Genomic DNA, 26750 nt, shown 5'->3' on the forward strand with positions numbered 1-26750 from the left:
TTATTTTTGTGTATCTCAGAGTCCTTCTATTTAAGATGGGGTGAGTAGTATCTGCTTGCCTGATAGGACTGCGGTGAGGAACAGATGAGGTCATGTCTATGGAGGTATCTTAGATATCATAAAGCACTTTTATAACAAGGTATTATTATTGTCATGGTTATTCCTGAGACGGGAATTACAGCATGAGCCCCTGAGCCTCAGATTCCCTCTCTTGGTCTCTCTGGTCTGACAAGATGCTTGCTCCTAACTCAGTCCTGAGCCTCAGAAGCCTTGATATCAGGCCCTTCTGCCTGGCACTATGGTGCCAACTCGGGGAAGCAGTTCCCAACGCCCCGGCTCTGTTAAACCGGTTCTTTCCCTTCTAATCAATCTCCTCCAGTCCAGTTTGCCTGCAGTGATGACAAAGGAACCGAAAATAGTGCAGGCTCTGCAAACGCTGCTGGAGAAAGCTTGGGCATAAGGCGCTGCCTGTCACCTGTGGGCCTGTCTGGGCATCCCAGCCAGGTGCAGCCCTCCATCCTCCAGGGCCTGGATGACAGGGCCTCCTGTCAGCACTTTGGGTGGCTGAGTTGGATGACTACCTGGAAAACTGGCTTGTCCAGAGGTGTAGGAGGGGGGCTCATGGTTCCCCCTACCAGCTCCTCACACCCACACTCTCAGGGCCTTGCCTTGCACCAAGAGGCCAGGCAAGCTGGGCTAAGGTTGTGCAGAACAGGAGCTCTCTCGTGGGCCCAGGGAGGGCTGTGGACTAGCAACCAGGAGGGTCTGATTTCTAAGACCCTCCGGCCAGCCTGTCCTGGCTTGTCGCTCTTGCTGCAGATCCAGTTTGGTGTGGGTGGCTGCTGGGCTTGCCTGGTTCTGACACTTCCTAATGTGACTTACCCTGGTGGGAGTGGTGGCTGCTGAGGCCGGATTCAGAGGAGGAGGAAGAGGAGGAGGAGGAGGCCCTCAGCAGTGAACCATGAGCTGGAACTGCCATTCGAGCAGCAGCATTCATCACTGCTCAGCTGCTCTCAAAGTCTGTGTGTTGCAAGCAGTCATTTCCATGCGGCACGAGTCTCCTCCACTTTTAGAACTTTCTCATGCAAATTTTTCTTAAACACTTTTCTGTAGCTGATGTGTTCCTTTCCTGGTTGATTGCTATAAGGAAGACAGGTGAAGTCTTCATTTACATCTCCTACCAAATAAACGAATGGTCTGTTGGCCAAATCCAGATTTCAAACCTGTTTCGGTTGACACGCACCATTTTAATCGGAAAGTTTTAACATAAAAGGGAATCTAGCCCAGCCAGGGTGGCTCTGTTGGCTGAGTGTCATCCTGTGCACCAAAAGGTTGCTGGCTCAATTCCTGGTCAGGGCACATACCTGGGTTGCGGGTTTGATCCCCTGTTGGGGCAGGTACAGAAGGCAGCTGATCAATGTTTCTCTCTCACATTGACGTTTCTCTCTCTCCCTCCCTTTCACTAAGTATGTCCTCAAGTGAGGATTAAAAAAAAAAAGAAACCTAGATTTCAAATATTTCCTTTTATTATTATTATTGATTTTTAGAGAGAGAGGAAAGGAGAGGGAGAGAGAGAACCATCATTGTGAGAGTGAAACATCAGCTGTCTCCAGCATGCCCCCTACGAGGGATCAAGCCAGCAACCCCGGCATGTATTGAACCAGGAATTGAACCAGCAACCTTTCAGTTCAAAGCATGATGCTCAACCAATTGAGCCATTCCTGCCAGGGCTCAAATATCTCTTTCTTTCTTTTTCTTTTTTTTGTTGTTGTTGTTAATCTACCCCAGGATATTTTTTTCATTGATTTTCTTTTAGAGAGTCTGCAAGGGAGGGAGGGAGGGAGGGAGAGAAAGAGAGAAACATCAATGTGAGAGAGACACATTGATTGGTTGGTTGCCTCCCACACACGCCCCAACTTGGGCCTGGGATCAAACCTGTAACCCAAGTATGTGTCCTTGACTGGGAATCGAACCCATGATCCTTCCTTGCACAGGCCAATGCGCTAACCACTTAGCAACACTGGCCAGGGCAGGACTCAAATATTTCTTAACATTTTTTGTCCTTAGGTTGGTCTCTGCCAGAAGCAGACCCTGAGACAGGCTGCAGTTGCAATTAGTGGATTTGGTAGGTGACCCTAGGAAACTCCAGTTAGGGCGTGGAAAAGTGGACAGGGAAGAAAAGGGAGGAGGGCATTAGAGTAAGTTGTCAAGAAAGTTACCACCTGGGCATCTGGAGCTTAATTCTCCTGGGGATCTTGGGGAAATAGTACTTTGCCTAAGGGCAGACAACACATTTGCCTCCCTCATTGCTGGGTCCTCAGCGTCTAGCGGAGTGCTTACTAGCAAATAGTAAGTATTCAATAGACTTTTGTTGAATGGATGATGACAGCTGGTGGGTGATGGAGGAGGGATTATGCGAGCTGTGAGAAGCAGTGCTGTGCAGGATGCCACTGGAGGTAGGCTGGTACTTAATGTGGCTTAGCTACCTACCCGGTTGGGGGGCGAAGGACGAAGGAAATGAGGTGGCTGAACTGTTGCAATTAGACTGTCTCCCTAAAGGCCTGCACTTCTACGAGTCTCTCAGGATTTGTTAAGTCTTACGTTTTACTCTCCCTCAAAGCAAGACCTCTGGGTTAGCACCTATGCCAACAGTGCAGTCATTGCACTGTGAATCACAGCCCAGGACTGCTGTATCCCTCAGGGCTCAGACAGTGCATACCATCCGCTGGGCTTCCTAGCCCAAATCCAAACCGCCACCCAAACCCCTACCATGACCCTGCTCAGGACTCCCTCCCTATCCTAGCCCAAACCTTTGCTTTGGCCCCAATACCCATGCTGATCTTGATCACAATTGCTTTTATAGCCCTGGTGCTAATCCCAACTTTGATTCCCATCCTGACCCTAACCTTAGCCCAGATACATCGAAGCTTCTGATCCGAGTGCATTATACATCTGTACTTTTATTGTTGTTGTTATTTATAAATCTTTTATACATATTGTTTTAGTTGACATTTACAACTCTATGTAATTATCCCCATTTTACAAATGAGAGAACGGAGACTCAACGTGGAAAATGCTCAAGGTCACACAGCTAGTAAACTGGGGAACCCAGATCAGACTGAGGTCTTGCAGCTCTAAATCCAGGACCATAGGAGTCTGGGTTACTGAAGCCCCAGATTTAGGTCTCCATTGCCCTTGTGGCAAAGTGATCCTAGATAATCAAAGACCTCAGGGTACTAATCATAGTGGTGATAATAATAATGGCCTTAACTACTGGGCAATTCCTTGGTGACAAGCAAAAATGCTAAGAGTCATTTCATACATTATCTCATCTAATCCCCCCCACAAGGCTACAGAGCTCTGTAGCTCCATTTTAGAAATGAGGAAACCATGGCTTATGGAGGTTAAGTAAATTGCCCAAGGTCACACAATGTGTAAGAGGCAAGCCAGAATTTGAACCCAAGTCTCTCTGACTTTAAATGCAGTTCACCTGAACCTTTACAAAGAAATGGCATGGTGACAGGAAGCGGCTAGGAGCATGGGTCTTGCAACCGTGTTCCCACCATACCTTTTGAGCCGTAGTGCCAAATTCCAGGGTATGATGCTTGATTACCAAAACTGGGTCAAAAATGAGTCAAGCCTTGGTCGGACTGACTCACGGTGGTGTCTCTTAGCTCTAAAAGGAGACAGGAAGCCGGCTGCCAGCTGACCACTGCGGGGGGATGAAGGTCCCAGAAGCACCCACCACAAGCTCTGTGGCATTGACACATGGAAACCCATGCGCCTGCCAAAGAGAAGGCCCAGCCTTTAGACTCATTTGAGAAATAAGACCTGCCAATCCTCACTTATTTCTCCGTACTTAGCTCTATCCCCTAACAGGGCTCTATTTTGATCTCAACTTCTCTGTCTTTCATTTCTGACTCTCACACTATCCTTTTCCTTCGTGAATAGGTTTCTTTGTCTCCTCCTAGTCCCCATCCCCATCTCCGCTCATAACTTTTTAAAAAATATAATTTTATTGATTTCAGAGAGGAAGGTCGAGGGAGAGATAGAAACACCAATGATGAGAGAGAATCATTATCGGCTGCCTCCTGCACACCCCCCGCTGGCGATCAAGCCCACAACCTGGGCATGTGCCCTTGACTAGAATTGAACCTGGGACCCTTCAGTCCGCAGGCTGACGCTCTAACCACTGAGCAAAGCCAGCTAGGGCCGCTCGTGACTTTGAATATCTTTGCAGCCACCTTCTCATGCCCAGTGCTTCTGAGTCTCAATCTCAGCGCCTGGTGGATCCCTGGTGTTATGGGATTCCCACACCCTTCCCTTTTTTTGGCAATTATTTTTTTGGGGTAAAATATATACAACATAACATTTACCATTTCAAACATTTAAAAATATTTATTTTTTTATTGTGGTAAAATAGACATAATATAAAATCTACTTTTTAACCATCTTTTTTTACTCCTCATATGGGGATATGTTCACTGATCCTAGAGTCCTAGGGAGGGAGGGAGGGAGAGAGAGAGAGAAAGAGAGAGAGAGAGAGAGAGAGAGAGAGAGAGAGAGAGAGAGAGAAACATCGGTTGCCTCCTATACAAGCCCTGACTGGGGATCAAATCTGCAACCTTTTGGTGCACGGGAGTACACTCCAACCCACTGAGCCACACCTTCCAGGGCATACTTTTTAACCATTTTAAGTGTATAGTTCAGTGGCATTAAGTACATTCACACTGTTAGGCAATCATCACCACTATTCATTTCCAGAACTTTTTCATCATTCCAAACGGAAACTCTGTACTCATAAAATATAACTTCCCCCCGCCTCCCCCTCCCCCTCAACTCCTGGTAACCTCTATTCTACTTTCTGTCTGTATGAACTTGCCTGTTGTAGGTTCCTCCTATAAGTGGATTATATAAAGATCACAGTATGTTAGAGCATGTATCAGACTTGCATTCCTTTTAAAGGTTGAATCATATTCCATTGCATGCATATACCATACTTTGTTTATCCATTCACCTGTCAACGGACAGTTGGGTTGCTTCACCTTTTGGCTATTGTGAAAAATGCTGCCATGCATATGGGTGTACAAGTATCTATTTTCAATTGTTTTGGGCATATACCTAGGAGTGGAATTGCTTGATCATATGTTAGTTCTATTTAACTTTTGAGGATTTGCCAGACTGTTTTCCATAATGGCTGTACCATTTTACATTCCCATTATCAAGCAATGCACAGGGTTCCAATTTCTCCTCATCCTCACCAATACTTATTTTCCATTTTCTTTTGTAATATCCATCCTAATGGGTGTGAAGTGGCATGTGAGTAATCTTCACCTGAGGATATGTTTATTGATTTTAGAGAGAAGAGGGGGTGGGGGGGGAAGAGAGAGAGAGAGAGAGAGAGAGAGAGAGAGAGAGAGATATTGACCATTTGCCTACTGCATGCGTCCTTGACGGGCTCAAACTTGCAACCTAGGTATGTGCCCTGACCTGAAATTGAACCTGTGACCTTTTGGTGTACAGGATGATGCTCCAACCAACTGAGCCACCCAGGCCAGGCCTGAGATCCCTTTCGAACACAGAGTCCCACAGTCCAAGTGTCCCAGACTTCCAGGGCCTGCTCCTCCCCTGGCTCTGAGGATGGGCATTTCCCTGTGGCAGAGAAGCCACCATGGCTGGTCAGCAGCCAGCACGCTTCCTCCTCCTGTGCCCTCTGGTCTCTGTTTCAGGCTCCGAAGAGCTGCTTTTCTCTTCCTTTTGCTTACGGAAAATTGGACCAAAAAAATAATACAGACTCTGGGAGGAATGCAAATTCCATTTCTTTAGTTCCACAATCTTCTGGACTCCTTTTCTTTTTTAAAAAATATACCTTTATTGACTTCAGAGAGGAAGGGGGAGGGAGAAAGGGATAGAAACATCAATGACGAGAGAGAATTATTGATCGCTGCCTCCTGCACTCCCCCTACTGGGGGTCAAGCCCGCATCCTGGGCACGTGCCCTTGGCTGGAATTGAACCCTGGATCCTTGAGTCCGCAGGCCAACGCTCTATCCACTGAGCCAAACCAGCTAGGGCTGGGCTCCTTTTCCATGTAATCTTCCAGACTAGAGGCAACTGTGCTGACTCTAAGGGGACCAAATTTATGGCTTTGACCTGCCACTGACACCAGAACTATAATAGCATCCAGAACCTTGGGCAAAACTTGGCCTCATCAGGACCCAGGGGAACCACTTATATTTTAGCTACAACCCCCACGCTATTTGAATCAAGCTTCCCTCTAGCCCCTTCCTCTGCGGAGGCTCATATTCAGGGGTTAGGTCTGTAAGAGAGATTCTGCGTGTGGTGATTCACCCCTGCATGAGCCTCATGACTCCATGAGGGGAACTCGGAGACCTGGAATTTTGGTCAGGATTCCCTGTTCATATTCCCAGAATCCAGGCTCTCTGGGGCAACATTTGTTTATCTTGTTTAATACTTACATCCTCTCCACGGACTTCTGATGTCAAGAGCATAGTACGTCAAGCTGGCCCCCATGTCCTCAGACATCCTGGGCTTTGTTTCAGCTCAGGCCTCATCCTTTGCTTAGAGGCGCCTGATATAAATTTCTTTTTCTTTTAAAAAAAATACTAGAAGCCCATTGCACAAAGATTCATGCAATAGGCCTTCCTTCCCTTGGCTGGTGGCACCAGTTTTCCTCCGGCACCGGGGACCCAGGCCTTTGGTCTGGCTGCAGTGGAGAAGCCAAACCTCTTCAGTCTTCAGTCTTTAGTCTTCAGCCTTCACGCCACGCCTGCGTATGCAAATTAACCGCCATCTTTGTTGGGTTAATTTGCATAGTCGCTCTGATTGGCTGGTGGGTGTAGTGGAGTGACACCAATTTGCATGTTTCTCTTTTTTAGTGTAGATATATATGCATTTGCTTGAATAAACACACATTATCTCTTTTATTTTTATTTTATTTTTATTGATTTTGGAGAGGAAGGGAGAGGGAAGGGAGAGACAGAAACATCAATAATGAGAGAGAATCATTGATTGGCTACCTCCTGCATGTCCCCTACTGGGGATCAAGCCCGCAACCTGGGCATGTGCCTTTGACCAGAATCAAACCCAGAACCCTTCAGTCTGCAGGCTGATGCTCTATCCACTGAGCCAAACCAGCCAAGGCTAAGTTTCTTTTTCTTCAGCCACTTTTGTCTTCTGCAAAAGCAGGTGGAAAAAAGTCCTTCTGCATTCCACATAAGAGAAAACAGAGGCCGACAGAGGGAAGTGACTCACCAAGGTTCACAGATGGAGTCAGCAACCAAACAGGGAATGGGGCTCCATTCTCTGACTCCGAAACCACAGCCCTCACCACGGGCAATCACCTCTTCCTCAAGAAGAAGCTCTCAGCTCATGCTCAGAGATATGGCCTTTGTACTTGACAGGTGCCACTGGGATTGGGCAGTGGAACTCTCTACCCTCAGTCTTCCCACTCTAATCCATGAGACTATTGGCCTTCAAATATGGGTTTCATGGCACAGTCCTTTAATGGAACCTTCTAAGGCTCTTCATAAAAGCAAAACACCACCCTGAGAGTCTGGGAAAGCAAAGACTCCTAAAGAATAGGAACAAAGACAGCTGTAGGAGTACTAATCTCTTCCTGTGCATTGCCACTTCCCCTGTGTCTTCTCATTTCAATTCTTACCTCCACTCATGCACCCAGCCCCAGGGGTTTATCATTCCCCCACCCCCTCCAGCTCAAGCCCAAAATATCTTACTCTACTTTACTCACTCTTCTTGTGATGGTGAGATGTGATGGTGTGAGATGATACAAAATCTACATGATGAGATAAGTGAGGTGAATGACATGGGCATTGTCATGGAAAGTTAGGCTGCTACTGACTGGACCGTAAGGGTTACTTGAACACAGGCACTGTGCTACCTCCACAATCAATCTGATAAGAGGGCTATTAAGTGATAATAGATGGGTAGCATACACAGTGTGGGGACTCTAGACAAAGGATGATTCCCTAATTTAAACCTCATGAATTGTGTGTTTTTTCAGGATTTTCCATTTAATGTTTTTGGACCATGGTTGACTCAGTTTCCTGTGCATTGAAACTGAAACTGCACACAGGGAAACTGTGGATAAGAGGGGGACTACTGTACTTTGGCTACCTCTGTACCTAAAGCCGCATGTGGCATCGTACACTGTTGGTCTTTTTGCGACTGGGTTATTTCACTGAGCGTAATGTCCTCCGGATTCACCTATGTTGTAGTATGTGACAAGCTTTCCTTCCTTTTTAGATGGAATAATATTCCACTGTATGTACAGACCACATTTCACTGAGCCATGTATCCGTCAATGGATACGTGGGTTGCTCCACCTCTTGGCTATTGCGTATAGTGCTGCTATGACACGAGTGTGCAAATATCTCTTTGACTCTCTTTCAGTTCTGTTGGATATATACTCCGAAGTGGGATTGCTGGGTCATTTGCAAGTTCTACGTTTGTTTGTTTGTTTGTTTATTTATTTATTTATTTATGTATTTTTAGGAACTGCCATCCTGTTTTCCATATTGGTTTGCATCATTTTACATTCCCACCAACAGTACACAAGGGTTCCAACTTATTTTCTGTTGTTTCTTTCCCCCTAAAGTAGCCATCTTGCTTAATGGCTTTTAAAAAAATTATTTTTAATGATTTTCTTTTTTATTGAACTTACTGTGGTGACATTGGTTAATAAAATTATATAGGTTTCAGATATAAAATTCGATAATATGTCATTGTATTGTGTGTTCATCACCCCAAGTCAAGTCTCCTTCCATCACCATAGCTTAATGGCTTTGTAATTGTTTTATGTATAGTCCTTTTGTCTCCTTTATCAGATTTTAAAGTTTTTCAGGGCAGGGATCTCAGGGCCTAGCACAGGGCTAGGCATGCCTTAGATATTTGAAAGTAATTTTTAGTTGATTGAATAAAATGAACTGTTTGAACTGAGCTCAATCCTTTTACTTTTAGAACTTGGGATAGAATTTTCTTTACGAATAGAAGAGGCTGACTGCTGTGAGGCAGACTGTATACATCTTCGGACACAGTGCATGAGGAGAATGTTACTGTTGCTTTCTTCTTGACTAAAAATGCTAATCGTGGTCATCCCATGAGCAGCTCGGTCCACCGTTGTTGGAGGTCGGTCCCACCCTCCTTGCAAAGGGATGATGCTCTGAAACTCCAGTTCTACTCAGATGGAAACAGAAGAAACTAGGGAACAAATAAGAAGCTTGAGAAGACTTTCTTGAAGCTTGGAAAGGGGCCAGCACAGGAACTGTGAGGCGCTATCACAGATAGAAAGGTACTAGCAAGTTCGGGTATTCTCAGTTCTGCTGGGTTCTCACCTCTACTCATTTTCTCCCAATTTTCCTGAGGTTTTAGGAAGCCAAGTTCTCCTTCACTGCCATGACTTTGAGCATTATCTGATTCTCCAAACTCAGTCTCCCTATGGAAAAGTCCCTTGGTTAGCTATCCATTTGGCATTTTAAAAATGAAACTATCGCTAGGATCTAACAAAAGAACAAGTGTAAAGGTGCTGAAGCAATTAACGTTTGGAGATGAGATGCTTTAGAAAAGCCGCCCCAGGGCGGCTGGGTTGGCACAGGCTCTCAGGCGTACATCCCCGACTTGATTCATTCCTGTCTGGGAAGCTTTGCCTAAAAGTTGGTCTTCCAGCTCTGGACCTTTTCCACCTCTATGTTCACCTCGTGGAGTCATGCGGCTCCTACAGGGTGGAGTAGACACCCCAATAGAGAGAAAGTTCCTAATGGCATTGGCCATTCCCAGGTGAAAAAATCAACCAACACTCCTTCCATATGCATTGGCTGTGATTTCCCTCACACTTATTTCGTGGTAAGCATCCTGGACCCAATGAACCAGAATTTCTGAGGAAGTAACCTGAAACGCTGTATTTTTTAAACCTTCAAACCAGGTGCTTCTTATCATCAGATAAGGCTGAAAAAAATACCATTAGTGAATGTTTCTTATTACAGAATCTGACACCTACTCGACAGGGTACTGTTTTTTTCCTCAGGAAGGGGTAAAGCGATAACACTGTCATAGTGATTATCAACACAGCGTGTGGAGTCAGAAACCTGGGTTTGACCATAATCTCTTAGAAACTCAGCTTCCTTACCCATAAAGTGGGGAATGACATTGCATCTCCCTCAATGAGGATTAAATGAGAAAATGCATCCTGTTACCCAATGCCTGCCCAATAAAATGCATGTTCAATAAGTAGGTGCTGCCCTACCTGGTCCGGCTCAGTGGATGGAGTGTCAGCCTGCAGACTGAAGGGTCCCAGGTTCGATTCCGGCCAAGGGCACCTGCCTGGGTTGCAGGCTCGATCCCCAGTAGGGGGTGCGCAGGGGGCAGCCAATCAATGATTCTCTCTCATCATTGATGTTCCTCTCTCTCTCTCCCTCTCCCTTCCTCTCTGAAATCAATAAAGATAAATTTTAAAAAAATAAGTAGGTGCTATTTTTATTTCTCCACAGAAGAACCCTAGGGCATCCCCATCATATAAACAAGGGTGAATAATGGTTGTGAGAAAGGAAGACTAGACATTGATGGTTCCACACAGACATATGAGCATAACCAGAAAACCCAGTGATCACTTCTCTGTCTAGACCCAGCAGACACAACTGTGGCTGGCTATATTAAGCAAAAGGAAGAACGTTTTCCTCAAAGTCTGACTTGAACTGGGTACGCTTTTTAAAAAAAATATATATTTTTTATTGATTTCAGAGATGAAGGGAGAGGAAGAGAGAGAGAGAAATATCAATGATGAGAGGGAATCATTGATTGGCTGCCTCCTGCACGGCCTACACTCAACCACTGATCCATGTCGGCCGGGCTGGGTCCGCTTCTTGAAACTCACTCTGTGTATGCACTTGTGAATGTCGATAGTGTATTCTCTGGTCACTACCTTGCTGATGGCAGGACAGGCCTTCTTTTCCTCGCCACTATTCTCTGCAGGGCCCACGTTGGAAAGCAAGCTGGTTATTCTCTTTTTTAGTCCCCGTCACACTTCCCAACAGGAGCCTCCTGGTTAGATGACTTACATCCTATTCCTTCCACTCACTCTGCACACACACCTATCACAGGGCCCCCTGCTGTGTCCTTGCTCCTTGTATCCACAGACGTCCATCTATTTGGTCCTACGGTACCTTCCAAAACTCCTTGAAGTAAAAAGCACCTTCTGCAGGTGGGTAGGAAGCAGGAAGAGACTGGAGGTGGGGATTGAGAGTGACCAGGAAGGGAGGAGTGAGGATTCAGAATAGGAGGAGAGAGGGTGGAAATGTGTCATGAGGTTCCTCAAAACCGGTGAACTCTGATTCTCATCATTTTCAGTGAATGAACTCAGATGATTCACTTCCCTGTATTGGCCCTCTGTTTTCCTCTCAGTGTAATGGAAAGGGAAGTGCTTGCACTTGCTTCTTTTATTTTATTTTATTTTTAATTTTTATTGATTTCAGAGAGGAAGGGAGAGGGAGAGCTAGAAACATCAATGATGAGAGAGAATCATTGATTGCCTGCCTCCTGCACACCCCTTACTGGGGATCGAGCCTACAAACCCGGGCATGTGCCCTTGAGGAGAATCGAACCTGGGACCCTTCAGTCCACAGGCCGACGCTCTATCCACTGAGCCAAACCAGCTAGGGCTGCACTTGTTTTAAAGACAGAGTAGCATATAGAATCCAACTTTGGAGAGCCACGAGCACATGAAATTATACATCAAATGGGCTATGAATGTTACGTTGGTTTTTTTATGAACAAGTTTTTTAGAATATTAGCTCCTGGCTGAACATATTTCCTTAAACGTCCTTGACTTCTTGGCACTTTTTGGAAATCCACCAGTTTCTGGTTTCCCATCCTAGCCCTTGGTACCACCTCTACCTTCCAGTTCAGCAGCCATTGCCATCCAACATGGTAGCTTGGGCTCGGAGCAAAAGTTCCAGAGCCTGGGCCTAGCTTTGGTTTCTGGTGGGGACTTAGAATTCACAAAGTCTGGAAATCCATGACCAACAACACTCCTTTAAGGTAACACGTTCCTGACTTAGGGAGTAACTGGGTTTAGGTTAGGGACCAAAAAAAAAAAAAATTTGACCAAATCTCCAAATATTCGTGCAGAGATCTGGCTAGGAATTGGGTCAGAGATGGTGAGGAAGAGAAGGGTAGGGAGCATGGGCTAAGGCTGGAGGGCTGAGACAGAGCATAACCTCAGGGAGCAGCCCCTGGGGCTCGTTGCTGTCCATGAGTAAGGAGGCAAGAATGTGGCTTCCCCGCCCCACTCTTTCCACAGGCCACTGGGGGCCTAGCAGCTTCCCTATCATGTTACAGGCCCAGACCTGGCTTTTAGTGCTGCTGCCAGTGAGAACAGCATCTTCCTCTCAGAACGAAATAGGCAGGGAAAAGGAGTCCTCAGACCCCAGGAAGCTGGGTGACCAGCATTCGGTGCCTTCTTCCTAACCGCAGAGGAGTCTGTCTGCCCCAGGTGTAGGGAGGAGAGAGAAGAGCTTCTGGCCAGTGAGAAGGGAGAGGAGAGGCAGGGAGTAGGAGTCGGGGCTGCGGGGGCGAGCAGCACATGCAGCTGGCCAGTTGCTGGGAACTGTTTGCTAAGGACACAGCATCCCCACTTAATCGGAATCCTGAGGTGGACTCCAGAGAATGCCCCGGGTCTCCTGGGTCAGTATAGCCATAGTCAGAAAGGTGAGGCAGCAGGCACTCAGGGTAGGAATTACAGTTTATAAAGTCCATCCTTTTATCTCTAGCATCTGGAACTATGCCTGGCACACAGTAGGTCCGTGATAAACATTGAATGAATGAATGAATGAATGAATGAATAAAGGAATGAAGAAATGCTTTCATCACACAAGCCTGATCTCATTTAATCTGCAAAGTAAGGCACCGGCAAGGCAGGCATTGCCTTGTTTTGTGGATGGGGAGCTGAGATCAAGAGTGTAAGGTCATTCATTCTCTCTGTAGAACCACGCGGAACATTCTTGGTATAGCATCCTGTGACTCCATATGAACTTCCTTTTGGGTCATGCTGGTCAGAAAATAGCCCTTCAGGGGAGGAAGTGGAGGGTATGGGTGGGGAGTGAAAAAAAGAAAAGAAAGACAATAGCGCTTCAGGGGAGGAAGTGGAGGGTATGGGCGGGGAGTGGGAAAAAGAAAAAAGAAAAGAAGAGAAAAAAAAATAACCCCTCAGGGACCCAGTTTCCTGGACACAGCCTCAGGACTAATTTCCGACATCCTCGCCCTCCTTGAACACCTGGCATCTGCCTGTTCTTTTACGAGCAGCTCCGGGAAAGGGGGCCCTCCATTGGTCTCTGTGGCCACATCTGACTTAGAAGGTCTGGACCTCTGAGAGCCAGGGGACTGGTAGCTTTCCCCTGGGAGTCAGGAACAGAATGAAGTCACACACATTCAGTTCCTTATTCTCTCACTCTTGACAGCAGTGTCAGAGAGCCTAGATCACCACGCTAGTTCCTGGATCTCAGGCAAGCAACCAACTCACATTGCACACCGCAAGGGCGTCCCGGGAGTCAGAGCCCAGCGTCCCAGGAGTGTTTCTGGAAGGAGCTCTCCAAGGCCAACAGGAGGGCTCCCCTGAGCTGCAACATCTTTCATCACCTGGCCCTCCCCTGGCGGCATTCTGTCTTGTACCCCTCTCTTCTGGAGGAAGTGAGGTAGCGAGCACAGGAATAAGGATCAAGTTCTAATGATCCTTGCTGGCTTTGCCAGTCATCAACTATATATCTCCTCTCCACCTCATTTTTCTCATCTGCAAAATGGGAATGTCTCCTAATACATCATAAGGCAATTGTGAGCTTAAAGAGGATTTGTTGCAAAGTGCTTTTTAGCACAGGACAGAAACAATGCCAGTATTTTTATTTTTTTATGGCAAAAAGAAGAGAGAGAGAGAGAGAGAGAGAGAGAGAGGCAGAAAACTTCCAAAGTGCCCCAGAGCTCTCTGTTTCTACTTGTTCACCAATTCATTCATAAGAAAGCACCTATGTGAACAAGGAATGCACAAATGCCGAGGGAGAGACAAAGATAGTTAAGATGTAGTTTCTGTCCTTAAAGAATTAAAAGACTAGCACAGACTGTGCACCAAAAGACGGACACAGGGATTTCAGAGAGCTCAAAGGTCACAGAGTGGAGGGGAAGTTTTGTGAAGAGTTGGAGGCCCCAGGATTGTTCAGCCAGGTGAGGAGGCCGCAGAGGGAAGGAAGGAGTAGAGGGGTGTCATGCTGGCTGCATAACGGTCTCCAAGCCTCTTTGTTGGGGAGGAAATGAAGTCATCCTGCTCTCAAAAATCAGCATGACAGCCTCCAGCCAAGTAATCTGGAGTCATGAGAGCTGCCGGGGAGCTCTGTGAATCATGGCAGTCTGCTGGGAATTTCCTGATCACTAACCTGAGTTTCGGGGTAAGTCCTAGGGCTGCAACATCCCTGTTTACATTCGATCACGTTTATTTACAATTAATGGACTCTAAATCCAAACAGAACATGTCACTGTCTTCTGGAGGAAGTAGTGAGGCCGCTTTGAGACTATTAGCACTCTGACTCAGTCCGTCTTCCCGGAGGCTGGCAGCTTCGCCCGGTTAGCCGGGCGTGCAGAAGAACTCTCTCTGGAGGATGGTGGGTCACCTGCCTCCCTGTAGCTCAGTGGTTCTCAACCTTCTGGCCCTTTAAATACAGTTCCTCACGTTGTGACCCAACCATAAAATTATTTTTGTTGCTACTTCATAACTGCAATGTTGCTTCTGATATGAATCGTAATGTAAATATCTGATATGCAGGATGGTCTTAGGCGACCCCTGTGAAAAGATCGTTCGACCACCAAAGGGGTCACGACCCACAGGTTGAGAACCGCTGCTATAGCTGGATGGTTAACTTACACTTTCTGCAGGCAGAGGCTGGCACCCTGAGACCTCTGGCTGGAACAGAGCGGAGAGGTCTGGCACTGTCCCTGCCCTCCTCCACCTGTCCCTCTCAAGTGGACCCAGACTGAAGGTCCAGGTTTGCCAGGCAGCAAAATGCTGCAGGTGTAGCAGGGAGAGAAACCAAGTCTTGGGTGTGGTCTTGGGCTTCTAGTGAGTTTACAGGGACTCAGACCTCTCGTCTCCCATCAGGGGGGACAGTCTTGGTGGGTAGGATCCAAGTGACCCCCAAGCCCAGGTTGGGGGGGTGTGTTGTCGGGGGAGGGGGGTGGTGAATGAACCCCAGAGTCGCCACTGTGCTCCTTCAACTATGCCAGAGGGATATGTACGTGTGCATGTGTCTGTGTACAAAACTCTTTGCCTTGTACAAGAAGAGCAGGCTGAGTCCTTTATACCTGGTCAGTCGTACTGGAGGTCAGTCTTACCTGACAAGCAATTACTTTATCTTATTAGAAACAATGCCCTGTGATGAAGTAGAACACTAAACAAACATGCATTTGAAAGTCTGTCTTTTTGGGGAATGGATGATACAAAGATGTGTTTTCAAAAACTTACACTGTGTTAAATAAATCTTTTCTTTCTTGCCCTCCAGTTCCCCAATTCCTCTCCTTACAGGTGAAAACGGAATGTCCTACCCCTTTACAGCTCACTGTCTATATCAATAAGACTTTATTATTCCATTGTCTGTGTTAACTAACTGTACGCTGGCCCAGGCACATACATGGATTGCTCAGTCCCACCGTGTGGCTCAGTGGTTGAGCTTCCACCAATGAACCTGGAGCTCAGGATTTGATTCCCCATCAGGGCACATGCCTGGGTTGGGGGCTCCATCCCCTGTAAGGGGTATGCAGGAGGCAGCGGATCAATGCTTTTCTCAACACTGATGTTTCTATCTCTCTCCTTTCCTCTCTGAAATCAATCAAAATCTATTTAAAACAAAAAAAAATCAACAAATGGATTGTTCATTACAGGAACTTCCCGAAAGACCCATCAACATTTCCACAGAAAGGAAGCATCACCAGTTTGGGCCCTAAGACTTTGTTTTCACCCTCTTACAATCTGTGTCACGACCCTAGTCTAATCCTTACCAGGCCCTCGCTTTCTTTTTTGCTCGATCCCCCGCCAAACAAGCCCTCACTGCCCAAGAATGCCCTTTGACCAAACTGCAAATCCTCACTAAAACCCGACCTCGCCTTCCCCCTTCCTCATGCACTACCAGACTCGCTCCCCGAGGTCTCAGCTTGGTCTTATCTACTGGGTGTGCTGATCATTTTGGGGAGAGCCGGCATTCGACATAAGCAGCCTCTGTTACCAGTGTTTCGTCTGTGTTTTCAGCGAGGACGTGACATATGCACTTGCACCTTGAGAAAAAGACTCCACAGCCCTGAGACCTGCGGACCGTGCCCGGTACCCGGGGTCCTCACGCACCCTCCCGGGCAGGTGGAGGACCAGGCGGGGCGGCTGGAGAGGAGCTGACCTCGGGGCCCGGGGGGAGGCATCATCGCTCCCCCGCGCCCCTCCTCTCCGCAACTGGGTGTGTGGGTGGGGGTGGGCTGCCCTGGGCGGGGCCCAGGCCTGGGGATGTAGGTGCCTCTGTATCAATCAGCTCAGACCCGGTGCGTCCCCACCGCCGGGACGCGCTGCTGCTCACGCTCCGTCACCGTAGAGGAAACGTGCAGGGTCCGGGCGGCGGGCTCCCGGGAAGGGGGGAGGTGGGGAAGGGAGTGGACGGGACGGGACGGGGGCGGGGGGGGGGGGGGAAGGGAGTGGACGGGACGAGCCGGGCCGGGGCGGGGCCAGCGCCTGGGCGGGTCTTAATATACAGCCCGCGCCTCACAGCGGGGAGACCGGAGCCCAGAACCCGGCGAGTAGCACCGCGTCCACCTGTCCGCGCCGCCCGACCCGCGCCGCTGCCGGTGAGTGCAGCCGCCCCCGCCGCGGCCGGAGGATGCGCGCCCCGCTCCTGCGGCGTCCCTGCCCCCCGCCCGCTGCCCGGCTGCGCGCCGTCTCCGCTCCGCGTGCCCACGCGTCCCTGCGGGTGCCGGTCCCGGCGGTGCCGAGCCCCTGAATCCCAGGGAGGGGAGACCACCGCGGGCTCGCCTCGCAGGTGACCCAGGGGCACCACCCTGCGCTGCCGCGACCCGCCCGGCGCGCTTCTCGCTCCTCGGCTCCTCCCTGACTTCTCCTTCCCGCGCAGGCCGCTGCCCGGAGCCCCAGCCTCGGCACCATGAGAATCCCGCGGGCGTGCCTGCTGCTCTGCGCTCTGGTCGTGAGCAACTGCGAAGTAAGCGGCGTCCCTGCTTTGACTCATGGCGGTGGGAGGGGGCTTGCACGACCCCCCAGAACAGCGCCAGGGGAAGGAAGGGGCTGGTGGGGAGCTGGTCCGTCCCCCCCCCCCGCCCCCGGCCATTCCATCCACTGCAGGGCCAGACCCTCCGGGTTAAGGGGACAGGTGTGGCCGAGGGGGCCTTGAGAACCAAGGGAGTTGCAGGCTGGAGAGGAAGAAGCCTTTGCAAAGGCCCCAGCCTGTTGTCACCTGATCTGTGAAGCTTGCTTGAGTCAAGCCACTTCTCTTCTCTGGAAACCCATGATCGACCTTCCATTTGAGGGCTAGTTAATAGGACCGGGGTGAGGAGAGAGGGAGCTGTAGGGAAGGATGAGTTTTGGGACTGGGGCCAGTTTATCCACACCCTGAGGCCCCCGGGGTGTGGGGCCTTTGGTGACCATTCCCCTCCCCTTATCTTTTCCAGGACAGCCATGCAGAATCTGGTGCATGTGAGTATCCGTCCCTTGCACAATATCTGGCTGCACAAACATCTTGGAGAAGCCTCGGGAGACGGCCCTTCCCTGTCCCTGATGCAGGGCTGGCTCCCCCGCTTACCTCCTCCCTGCTCCTTGCTTACTCACCCCCGCCTTTGTGATTTTCAGCAAGCTGTGGCTGTCTGAATGGAGGAACATGTGTGTCCTACAAGTACTTCTCCAACATTCATCGATGCAACTGCCCAAAGAAATTCCAGGGGGAACACTGTGAGATAGGTATGGAGATCCTACTCTGTCTGGCAGGGGAGGGGGCACAAGAGATTTGGGGGCAGGGAGAGATGAGTTGGATGCAAGAGCAGGCAGGGGTAGGAGGTGGAGGTGGAGTGGGGGGGCATCATCCCTATGCAATGTGATAGACACATTGCATCCTGCCAGCACACCTCCCAGGATGACCTCGGACCCTAACGGACCTAGTGATAGACGGCTGTGCCCTCAGCACTGGGAGGGCAGAGTCTAACACGTAAACACACATTGTCTTGTAAGCTGTGGCTGCACACATGTGAAGTGGGAGGGAAGGAGACTTTTTCTAGTGTCTTCTGCCAGGCCTGAAGTCACTGAGGCCTGGCAGGATCTCTGAAATGCCTGCCTGAACCTCCTCCTCTTTCTGATATTCTCTCATCCTCAAATCCTTCCATAGATACGTCGGCCACTTGCTACCAGGGAAATGGTCATTCTTACCGAGGAACGGCCAACACTGGCTTCACGGGCCGGCCTTGCCTGGCCTGGAACTCTGCCAGTGTCATTCTGAAAACGTACCATGCCCACAGACCTGATGCCCTCCAGCTGGGCCTGGGGAAACACAGTTACTGCAGGTGAGGTGGGGGCAGCAAGCACCTTCCCCATGGCCTCACAGAGCCCTTCTGAACACGCCCTTGTGCTCCCAGAGTGCTGGCCATCACGTGAGAATAGCCAGGCCTCTGGTTGAGTCTTTCTTGGAGGGGAGGATGCAGGAAAGACATTCTGTGTGGAAATGACACCCCTCTCCTGTCTGTGTTGCCAGGAACCCAGACAACCAGAGAAAGCCCTGGTGCTATGTGCAGGTTGGCCGAAATCAGCATATCCAAGAGTGCATGGTGAACGACTGCTCTGCAGGTAAGTGTCACCAACCTGTTTATGACAGTGGGTGAAAGGGGACACATTCATATACCCCCTTATTCCATCATAGGAGGGATGAGGAGGGAGGCTTGCCTGGCCCCCCAAAACTGGGAGGTCAGAGGATGAGGAGAGGGACACTTTATCCTACCTATCTTCCTAAGACACCCCTCTCTTTCTCCTCCAGGAAGAAATCCTCCTGCAAACGCAGGGTTTCAGTGTGGTCAGAAGGCTCTGAGGCCCCGCTTTAAGATTGTCGGGGGAAGATTCACCAACACTGAGGACCAGCCTTGGTTTGCAGCCATCTATAGGAAGCACCGTGGAGGTTCTGTCACCTACGTATGCGGTGGCAGCCTCATCAGTCCTTGCTGGGTGGTCAGCGCCACACACTGCTTCATGTACGTCCCTCTGTCTCTTCTCCCTGGCCCTCCTGCCCTACCCCAGACGCATCCCTTTCGCCTTCCCGGCAAAGGATTTCACTTCAATTCTACCCTCTTAAGCCCTTTCTTATGGCCCAGAGCCTCGGGGATGAGTCATGTTCCAAGGTCACTGTGGTGGGAGGGCTCGGAAGTGACAGGACCTCCTTTCCCACAGTAATAACCCAAAGAAGCAGGACTACATTGTCTACCTGGGTCGGTCAAAGCTTAACTCCAACACACGGGGCGAGATGAAGTTCGAGGTGGAAAAGCTCATCTTGCATGAGGACTACAGCGCTGACACTCTTGCTCACCACAATGACATAGGTGAGTGGAAAACCCTCATCTGCCATCATGATGATGACCCAGAGAGGAGGGGTTCAAAAAGAGACTCAAGTGGGAGGTTGAGGTTGCAGGGGAACTTGAAGACCCTACTTTACACAACAAAGGGAGCAGTGGGCAAGGGTTAGGGTGCTCCCCTGTAGAGTCCCTGAATTTCCAAACAGGTAGCCCTCCCTGGGTGGCAGTGGCCCTGTGGGCAGTGGCTTAGACTGGGATGCCCCTTCCTTTGTTGGAGGCAGACTCTGTCCCAGGATAGAGAACTTTGATGGAGGATGGGGCTGAATTTCAGCCCATCTACCTCAGTCAGGGCTTTTTGTAGGAAAAAAAAAACAGCACCCTCGTACAGCTGTATGCAGTAGCCCTGGCTGCCCACGCCTTTGCCCGTGGCTGGAACAAAGCCCATGAGGCATGGGACAAGGGAAACTTGTTTCATCCTACCAGCACACCTCCCGGGATGACCTCTGACCCTAACTGACCGAGCGATGGACAGCTGCTCCCTCAGCTTTTGGAGGGCAGAGATGGTGACCGCCTGACCAGGTGGTGATCTTTCCCCTCTGACCTCTTCCCCTTCCCCCAGCCTTGCTGAAGATCATTTCCATCTCGGGCCAGTGCGCACAGCCATCCCGGTCCATACAGACCATCTGCCTGCCCCCAGTGGATGGGGATGCTCGTTCCGGCACAAGCTGTGAGGTCACTGGCTTCGGAAAAGAGAATACCTGTAAGTGACCTTTGGGGCTGGCTGAGGGGTCCTGGGGGAGTGGTGTCAGCTGGAAGTGAGCGCAGCTTGATTAAGGGAGGACTGTGACGATAGAGAAGGACCATTGTGGAGGTAGCAGATGGGTCCAGAGATGGAGTGGGGATCACTGTTTAGGGAATGATGACCCATAAAGGTAAATAAGTGGAGGGTGAGGGGCTATAACTGGGCTAAAAACTCAGATTTGGGTGGAAAAAGAATAGGGGCTTTCCCTGGTGGGAATACTTTTTGGTCCCCGCCCTGGCAGAGGGTCCCATTAGAAGGGCTGGGCAGACACGGCTTAACATAAAAGTCTCCATGTTTCTTCGATCTAGCCGACTATCTGTATCCAGAGCAGCTGAAAATGACTGTGGTGAAACTGGTTTCCCACCGGGAGTGTCAGCAGCCCCACTACTATGGCTCTGAGGTCACCACCAAAATGCTGTGTGCTGCTGACCCGGCGTGGACAACAGATTCTTGCCAGGTGAGAGTTCTAAGCATCTCTCTCCATGATCCCCACCTCTCTCCAGGGCTCCTGAGCCTCTGCAGCCAAAGCCACAAGAAGCCAGAATCAGGGGCTCAAGTTTTAGGTTTAAACCAATTCTTACGTTTTTACCAAACACTTGTCAGCCTGTCTCTGTGCTAGGCACTTCAGGTGGGGGGAGAGAGGAGGACTAAGAAGAAACAGTAGAAAATAATATAGCTCAGTGTTCAGAGTGTGGTGTTAATGATAAATGATCAGATGTTTAGGAGAGGGAGCTGAGTGCCAACTAGATGGTCACGGAGGGGAGGATGTGGCTCAATAGGGATTTGAGGAGGCAGAGGGAAGCCTGGAGAGCATTTCATTTGCAAAATACAAAAATGAGAGTGAGCACAGCATATTCCAGGATGGGAGAGAGGTAGGGTCTGGGAATATCGGTGGAATAGTGGCAGATAGTAGGGCTTTGAAAGCCAACCAGAGGATTTTGAACTTGATGTGGTAGGAAATGGGAATCACTAAGGACTTTGACTTTGGAAAACTCTCCCGTCTATCTTGGGTATGATTGGGTCGTAGGATCCGATGACCCCTTTCCAGGGCTTTAGGAAAATCACATTTTATTAATCATTAATTTCTAATTAATTAATCATTAATTTCTAACTTCTTCCAGGGCTCACTTTTTGTGTTTTTGGCTTAACAGGGAGACTCAGGGGGGCCCCTGGCCTGCCCCATTCAAGACCGCCTGACTCTGACTGGGATTGTGAGCTGGGGCCGCGAATGTGCCATGAAGGACAAGCCAGGTGTCTACACGAGGGTCTCACACTTCCTGTCCTGGATCCGCACTAACACCGGGGAAGAGAATGGCCTAGCCCCCTGAATGGCCTAGCCCTCTGGGGGCCCCCAGGGAGCCAAGGGAGGAGAGGAGCATCACCCACTCCCACGCTGACCGTCATTTTTGCAGTAGCTCCATCTGCACCAGCCACATATAAGGAAGAGACTGAGGAAGATAGGCTCTGCAGAGATGGTTTTGCTTGTGCTGCCCACCAGGGTGAGCAACAATGGCTTTATCCGCAGATCCAGGACTGGGTGCTGGATGCCCAGATCCCCTCTGGCCAGGATGGAGGGGTGGTCCTGGTCCAAGATGGTACTGACCAGTAGTTTGTCTTTTTCTGGATTAAAGCCTTCTGGAGATAAACATGGCATCTTCTATGCATGGGAAGGAGAGGTAGCTTCCCCAACAGAGGGCATTCATGAGGCCTATTATTGGGAAATGAATCATTTCCCAATTAGGAAGTGTAACAGAACTGAGGTCTCTTGAGGGAGCTTGGTCAATGTGGGAACAGTGGTTTGGGGAGCAGGAACATTAATAACTTGAGGGTAGGGCTCTGACATTCCATGAATGTATCAGGAAACATTATCTATGCATGTGTATATTTGCACACTTATGTTCAGGCTGTGAGGAGTCAGAATGAGTAAGAGCTGGTGTTCCTGTGTCTAATTGTAAGTCTAGATATTTCCCTAAACTGTATGGACTGTGATGCCACATAGAATGACCAGTCAGGAGAGGTCACGGGTCACTCCTGGGGCCTCTGGGTCTCCCATGATGCCTAGGAATGTATCATTCTGGTCATGGCTCGTGACCAGCATTACACTTTCAGTTTCACTTTCACATAAATGTCCCTTCCTTGGACAGTTATCCCTTCTGACCTTTCAGCCAAATGCATCCAATCCTCACTGAGTGGGGTGAGGACCACTCCTGTACACTGAATATTTAATAATTATATTCTGCTATTTTTATTTATATCTATTTTTATAATTTTGAATAAAGATGATTAATAAAATGTGATTTTTCTAAAGACTTTCGTTCTTTCCCGGTGTTGGTATGGGAGGGAGTTGGGGAGCAGAAAATGATCGTGGGGGCATGTACCGCAGAGTTTCTTTGGGGGCTGCATCTCTGGAGTTAATGAGGCTTTGGGAAGTAGCTGGCAGAGTTCTAGGTTAGGCTCTCCATGGCACATAGGTACAAAAGGAGTTGTAAGCCAGGGACCCGCAGCTTGGTCAATGGTGGCAGGCTGGGTATCAACCCCCAATGCCCTCCTTGGCCTGATGCTTTTGCGCAGTGCACGTCTTACACATCTGCATGGTGGTCCTCTTTAGTATTAGTCTCACCATAGTCTCTGCACTCTGCCCCCAACAACCCCAGAGCTGACCTCAACCAAGCAGAACACCTGTATGAGTGAAAATTATTGATCCAAAACCCAGCTCAGCTCGAGTCTGTTGGCATTCAGGGAACAGAAAACATAACTGCCCATTAACTGTGTGGGGCTGGTGCTGAGTTTTCTCAATCTGTTCATGGAGCTCATGACCTGCCATTGCAATTCCTACGATCAGGTGGCTCAGAGTCTGACGCTGGTTGGTAGCCTAATGGAGGTGAGCATATATTTTGAACCAAACATCAGCTTCTAAAGAACTAGAGTATAGAAGGCAGGCTGGGAGATAGGGTTGGATGCCCAAATACTGGAGTTTCCAAGCGGTGTTAATGGGTTTGGCAGTGTTTCTTACCCAAGTCACCTGAGAGCCTTTTAAAAAAATATACGTGCCTGTATTCCACCCACAGAGACTGTGATGCAGGTCAGGGCTCGTGCCAGGCTGTGTGGGTTTGAAAAGCTCAGGTGTTTCCGATAAGCACCTGAGTGAGTATCTTTTGGGGGCAATTGGCCAGATTATGTGAAGTGCCCAGTAAATTCAAGATGTGGCCAGCGTGTGTTCTCTGCATAAACAGTTTTCTGCGTGGGGTTTGGGGGTGCCAGGTCTCCTGGGCTCCCTAGGGTCCCGGGAGGGCAAGGATCCAGAGTATTCAGCTTTTTGTTTTTGTTTTTGGAAAGTTGGCTGATACCTTTATTGCTTTGGGGGTGGAAGGTGCTCAGGAGCTCTTGGTGGGGCAACGCTTCCTCCTCACCTTCACGGGCTTCTGGCTGCACAGGGTGCAGCTGGCCCTGTGCATGGCGGCCATGGGCCGATCCGGGCGGTAATTGTTCCTGTGGATCACGTGCCGGGCCCTGAGTTCTTGTCGATGGTGGTCCGCATGTAGGAGGTGGCCAGTTTTCACTACCCGCTTCTCCACTTTATGACGACCACACCTTTGCCGTGGGCTGCAGGCTCCACGCCCACTGTCTTGTGGTGAATCACCCTGTTGTACTGAAAGGAGTTGTGGGCTTTCAGATTATTGGGTTCACATCTGCTTGTTCCTCTTGATCAGAAGCTGATGGACCATCCACTGCAGGTGGAAGGAAAGCGCCCAAACATTCAGTCTTTAATCCCCATAATCTAGCACGTTGTCCTATTCAGTAAGATGTAGTGGTTTCAGAGCATGGATTTTGGAGTCAGGTGGCCAGGACTGGAATCCTGGCTCTAACACTAGCTGTGTGATTTAGGAAAGAATCTTAACCTCTCTGTGCCTCTGTTTCCTCATCTGTAAAAGAGGTAATACTATTTCCCTCCTGGGATTATTATAAGGATTCATGAGTTCATAAATCTCTCAGCATAATCCTGGCACCTAGTAAAGGCACAAAAATAGTGGCTATTATTGCAAAGCCACTTAAATTCTTGGGGAACTGAATGGACCCCACTCCCCTCTACCACCCTAGGATTGCACTGGTGTGTTTTGGGTGAGCTGAAACACACCAATGCAATGTGAGGAGAGAAAAGGCGTGCTGTGAAGCTAAGGGGCCCAGCCCAGACTGAGTTGCTGCTCAACCTCTGGATTCCCCCCCAGGGGCCAAGAAGATCCTGTTCCAACATGAGCAGCTCTAGCATCAGGGCTCACAGACACTGAAAACAGGAAGCGTGAGCTCCACTGGTCGGATTGAGCAATGACACTGCTAACTCTCTTCAGACCATTTCCCAGCCACCACCCCGACCCCCAGCCAGCTGCTGCCTCTTCCCTGAATTGTGAACGTCACTCAGGGCTGGCAGACATCAGCGACTCCTCCACAACCAGTTTCATGGCTCCAGATACATGTCCCTCACTGTGGGGACTGCCTCCTTCCAGTGCTCACCATGCGCTGGACACTGTATTAAGTTCTTCACGTATTGTCTGGTTTAATCCTCACAAAGATCATAGAGGGAAGGTGTTACCATTGGCCCCATTTACAGTAGAGAAAATGGAGGCACAGAGAGGTTGAGTGACTTGCTCAAGGCAATGCAGCTGGCAAGCGGCAGAGCCAAGCGGCTGTCTGCAGAGTATCCAAGCCAAGCACTGTGACATCTGACCTGTCAGCAGGGCCCTCTTTCCAAGGTCCCTACTTCAAGGATGTTGGGGGTCCAGGGTAAGTGTATCAGAATTTCAACCCCCTACCTAGATTATAGTTCTTTCCTCTTAAAGGAGACCACACTGAGCCACCAGTTTCAAAGGAAAACCACCTTCTCGAGCTAACCTCAGCCTTTTTTGTTGAAATCTGATTTCACTGAAGTGGTTTCCGTTTTCACCAGAACTCCTCCTTCTGAAATATTCTGTAGACCATTCCATTATCAGGACTCAGCTTGATTTCCACTTACACCCTGCGTTCCTCAAACCAACCCTCCACAACCACCACATCCCTGCGTGCACCCCTCCAAACTCATTCCCGGTGTGTCCACCTTCTTCCCTAGCAGAAAACATTTGAGCCTTCCCTTTGAATCAGGCACAGTGAGAGATGTTGCTGAGCTGTTTTTAAAATAACAGTATTATTTTTTAAATTTAAAAAGAAATAATTTTAAAACCACAAAAAAAACCAGTATTTGCCCTGGCCGGTGTGGCTCAGTTAGTTGAGCATTGTCCCATGTACCATGGGGTCACTGACTCCATTCCCAGGTTGTGGCCTTGATCCCCAGTAGGAGGCAGCTGATGGATGTTTCTCTCTCTCCCTTCTTCTCTCTCTAAAATCAATACAAACATATTCCCAGCCGGTTTGGCTCAGTGGACAGAATATCGGCCTGCAGACTGAAGGGCTCTGGGTTTGATTCCGGTCAAGGGTTGTGGGGGTCCCCAGTAGGAGGCATGTAGGAGGCAGCTGATGTTTCTATCTCTCTCTCCCTCTCCTTCCTCTCTGAAATCAATAAAAATATATTTAAAATAAATAAATAAAATGGTTATATTATATAAAAAAATAAAAATCAATACAAACCGATTTGGGGGGAGAAAGTATGTATAAAGTGCATGGAATGATGATGAGAAAGCAAATAATTTTGCCTTGGGAAGTCAAGGAGGATTTTACAGAGGAGGTGGTATTTTACCTTGGTCTTCAAAGATTCAAAGGAATTTGCCAAATAAGGAGAAGAAAGGCATTCTAGGCATAGGGCAGATCATGAAGATGTGAAAATGCAAGGAGTTCACAAGAAATGATGAATAAATTGCTGTGGTAGATAAAAGAGTTTGGGGAAATGAGCAGGCAGAGAGTGGACGTGTGTGTGGGAGGGTGGGGGTGAGGGGGGTAGGGGGTTGCTGGTAAGGATCCTTAGGCAGGGCTTGTATTCAGTAGTAAGCTCCAGTACTACTCAATCACTGAATAGCAGCTGCCCCAAGGTCCCCTCTATGTTGTCCCCTGCCACCCAGCTTCTCTGCACTTCTTTGGGATCCAGCAATCACAGAGTTAGTGCCTGGCAGGGGCCTCTGAGACCCCTCTCTCCTCCAGCTGCCATCAAAGTGTTGGTGCTCCGAAGTCCTGCTAGTAAAATATTTAGAATATCACCTCTTGCCCTCAGGTACTGTTTCAAAATCTAGAAAGTTAATTAACGTTAGGAGTCATAAAAGGGTTTTGTTTTTTTCTTTAAAAATTTCCACTCAGTTGTAAAAGTAACTATAAATGTACAATGCTTCCACAGCATTCCACAGTCATTGTTAACATTTTTGG

At 49.0% G+C, this 26750-nt stretch overlaps 1 protein-coding gene across 2 annotated transcripts; it reads left to right on the forward strand.

The window, feature by feature from the left end:
• The first annotated feature begins 16817 nt into the window (after positions 1-16817).
• Positions 16818-22705, forward strand: PLAU (plasminogen activator, urokinase). Of its 2 annotated transcripts, none has more exons than XM_036337165.1 (11): positions 16818-16894; positions 17176-17262; positions 17729-17753; positions 17907-18014; positions 18436-18610; positions 18799-18890; positions 19078-19288; positions 19485-19633; positions 20226-20366; positions 20717-20865; positions 21560-22705. In XM_036337165.1, the coding sequence occupies exons 2-11, from the start codon at positions 17206-17208 to the stop codon at positions 21734-21736; spliced, it is 1284 nt and encodes a 427-aa protein (XP_036193058.1). In that variant the 5' UTR covers positions 16818-16894; positions 17176-17205; the 3' UTR covers positions 21737-22705. The 2 variants fall into 2 exon arrangements, with proteins under 2 accessions (XP_036193058.1, XP_036193060.1); XM_036337167.1 differs by having other exon boundaries at positions 21530-21660.
• Positions 22706-26750: the final 4045 nt, after the last annotated feature.

Source organism: Myotis myotis, unplaced genomic scaffold (assembly GCF_014108235.1).
Source record: "Myotis myotis isolate mMyoMyo1 unplaced genomic scaffold, mMyoMyo1.p scaffold_m19_p_15, whole genome shotgun sequence".
Lineage (NCBI taxonomy): Eukaryota > Metazoa > Chordata > Mammalia > Chiroptera > Vespertilionidae > Myotis > Myotis myotis.

What these genes read in the sequence shown, in the direction of transcription:
- PLAU (XM_036337165.1), top strand. Translation starts at nt 17,206, where the DNA reads ATGAGAATCCCGCGGGCGTGCCTGCTGCTCTGCGCTCTGGTCGTGAGC. An exon ending in AGCGCCACACACTGCTTCAT is followed by an intron (nt 19,289 to 19,484) that starts GTACGTCCCTCT and finishes CCTTTCCCACAG; the next exon opens with TAATAACCCAAAGAAGCAGG. An exon ending in CTTCGGAAAAGAGAATACCT is followed by an intron (nt 20,367 to 20,716) that starts GTAAGTGACCTT and finishes TCTTCGATCTAG; the next exon opens with CCGACTATCTGTATCCAGAG.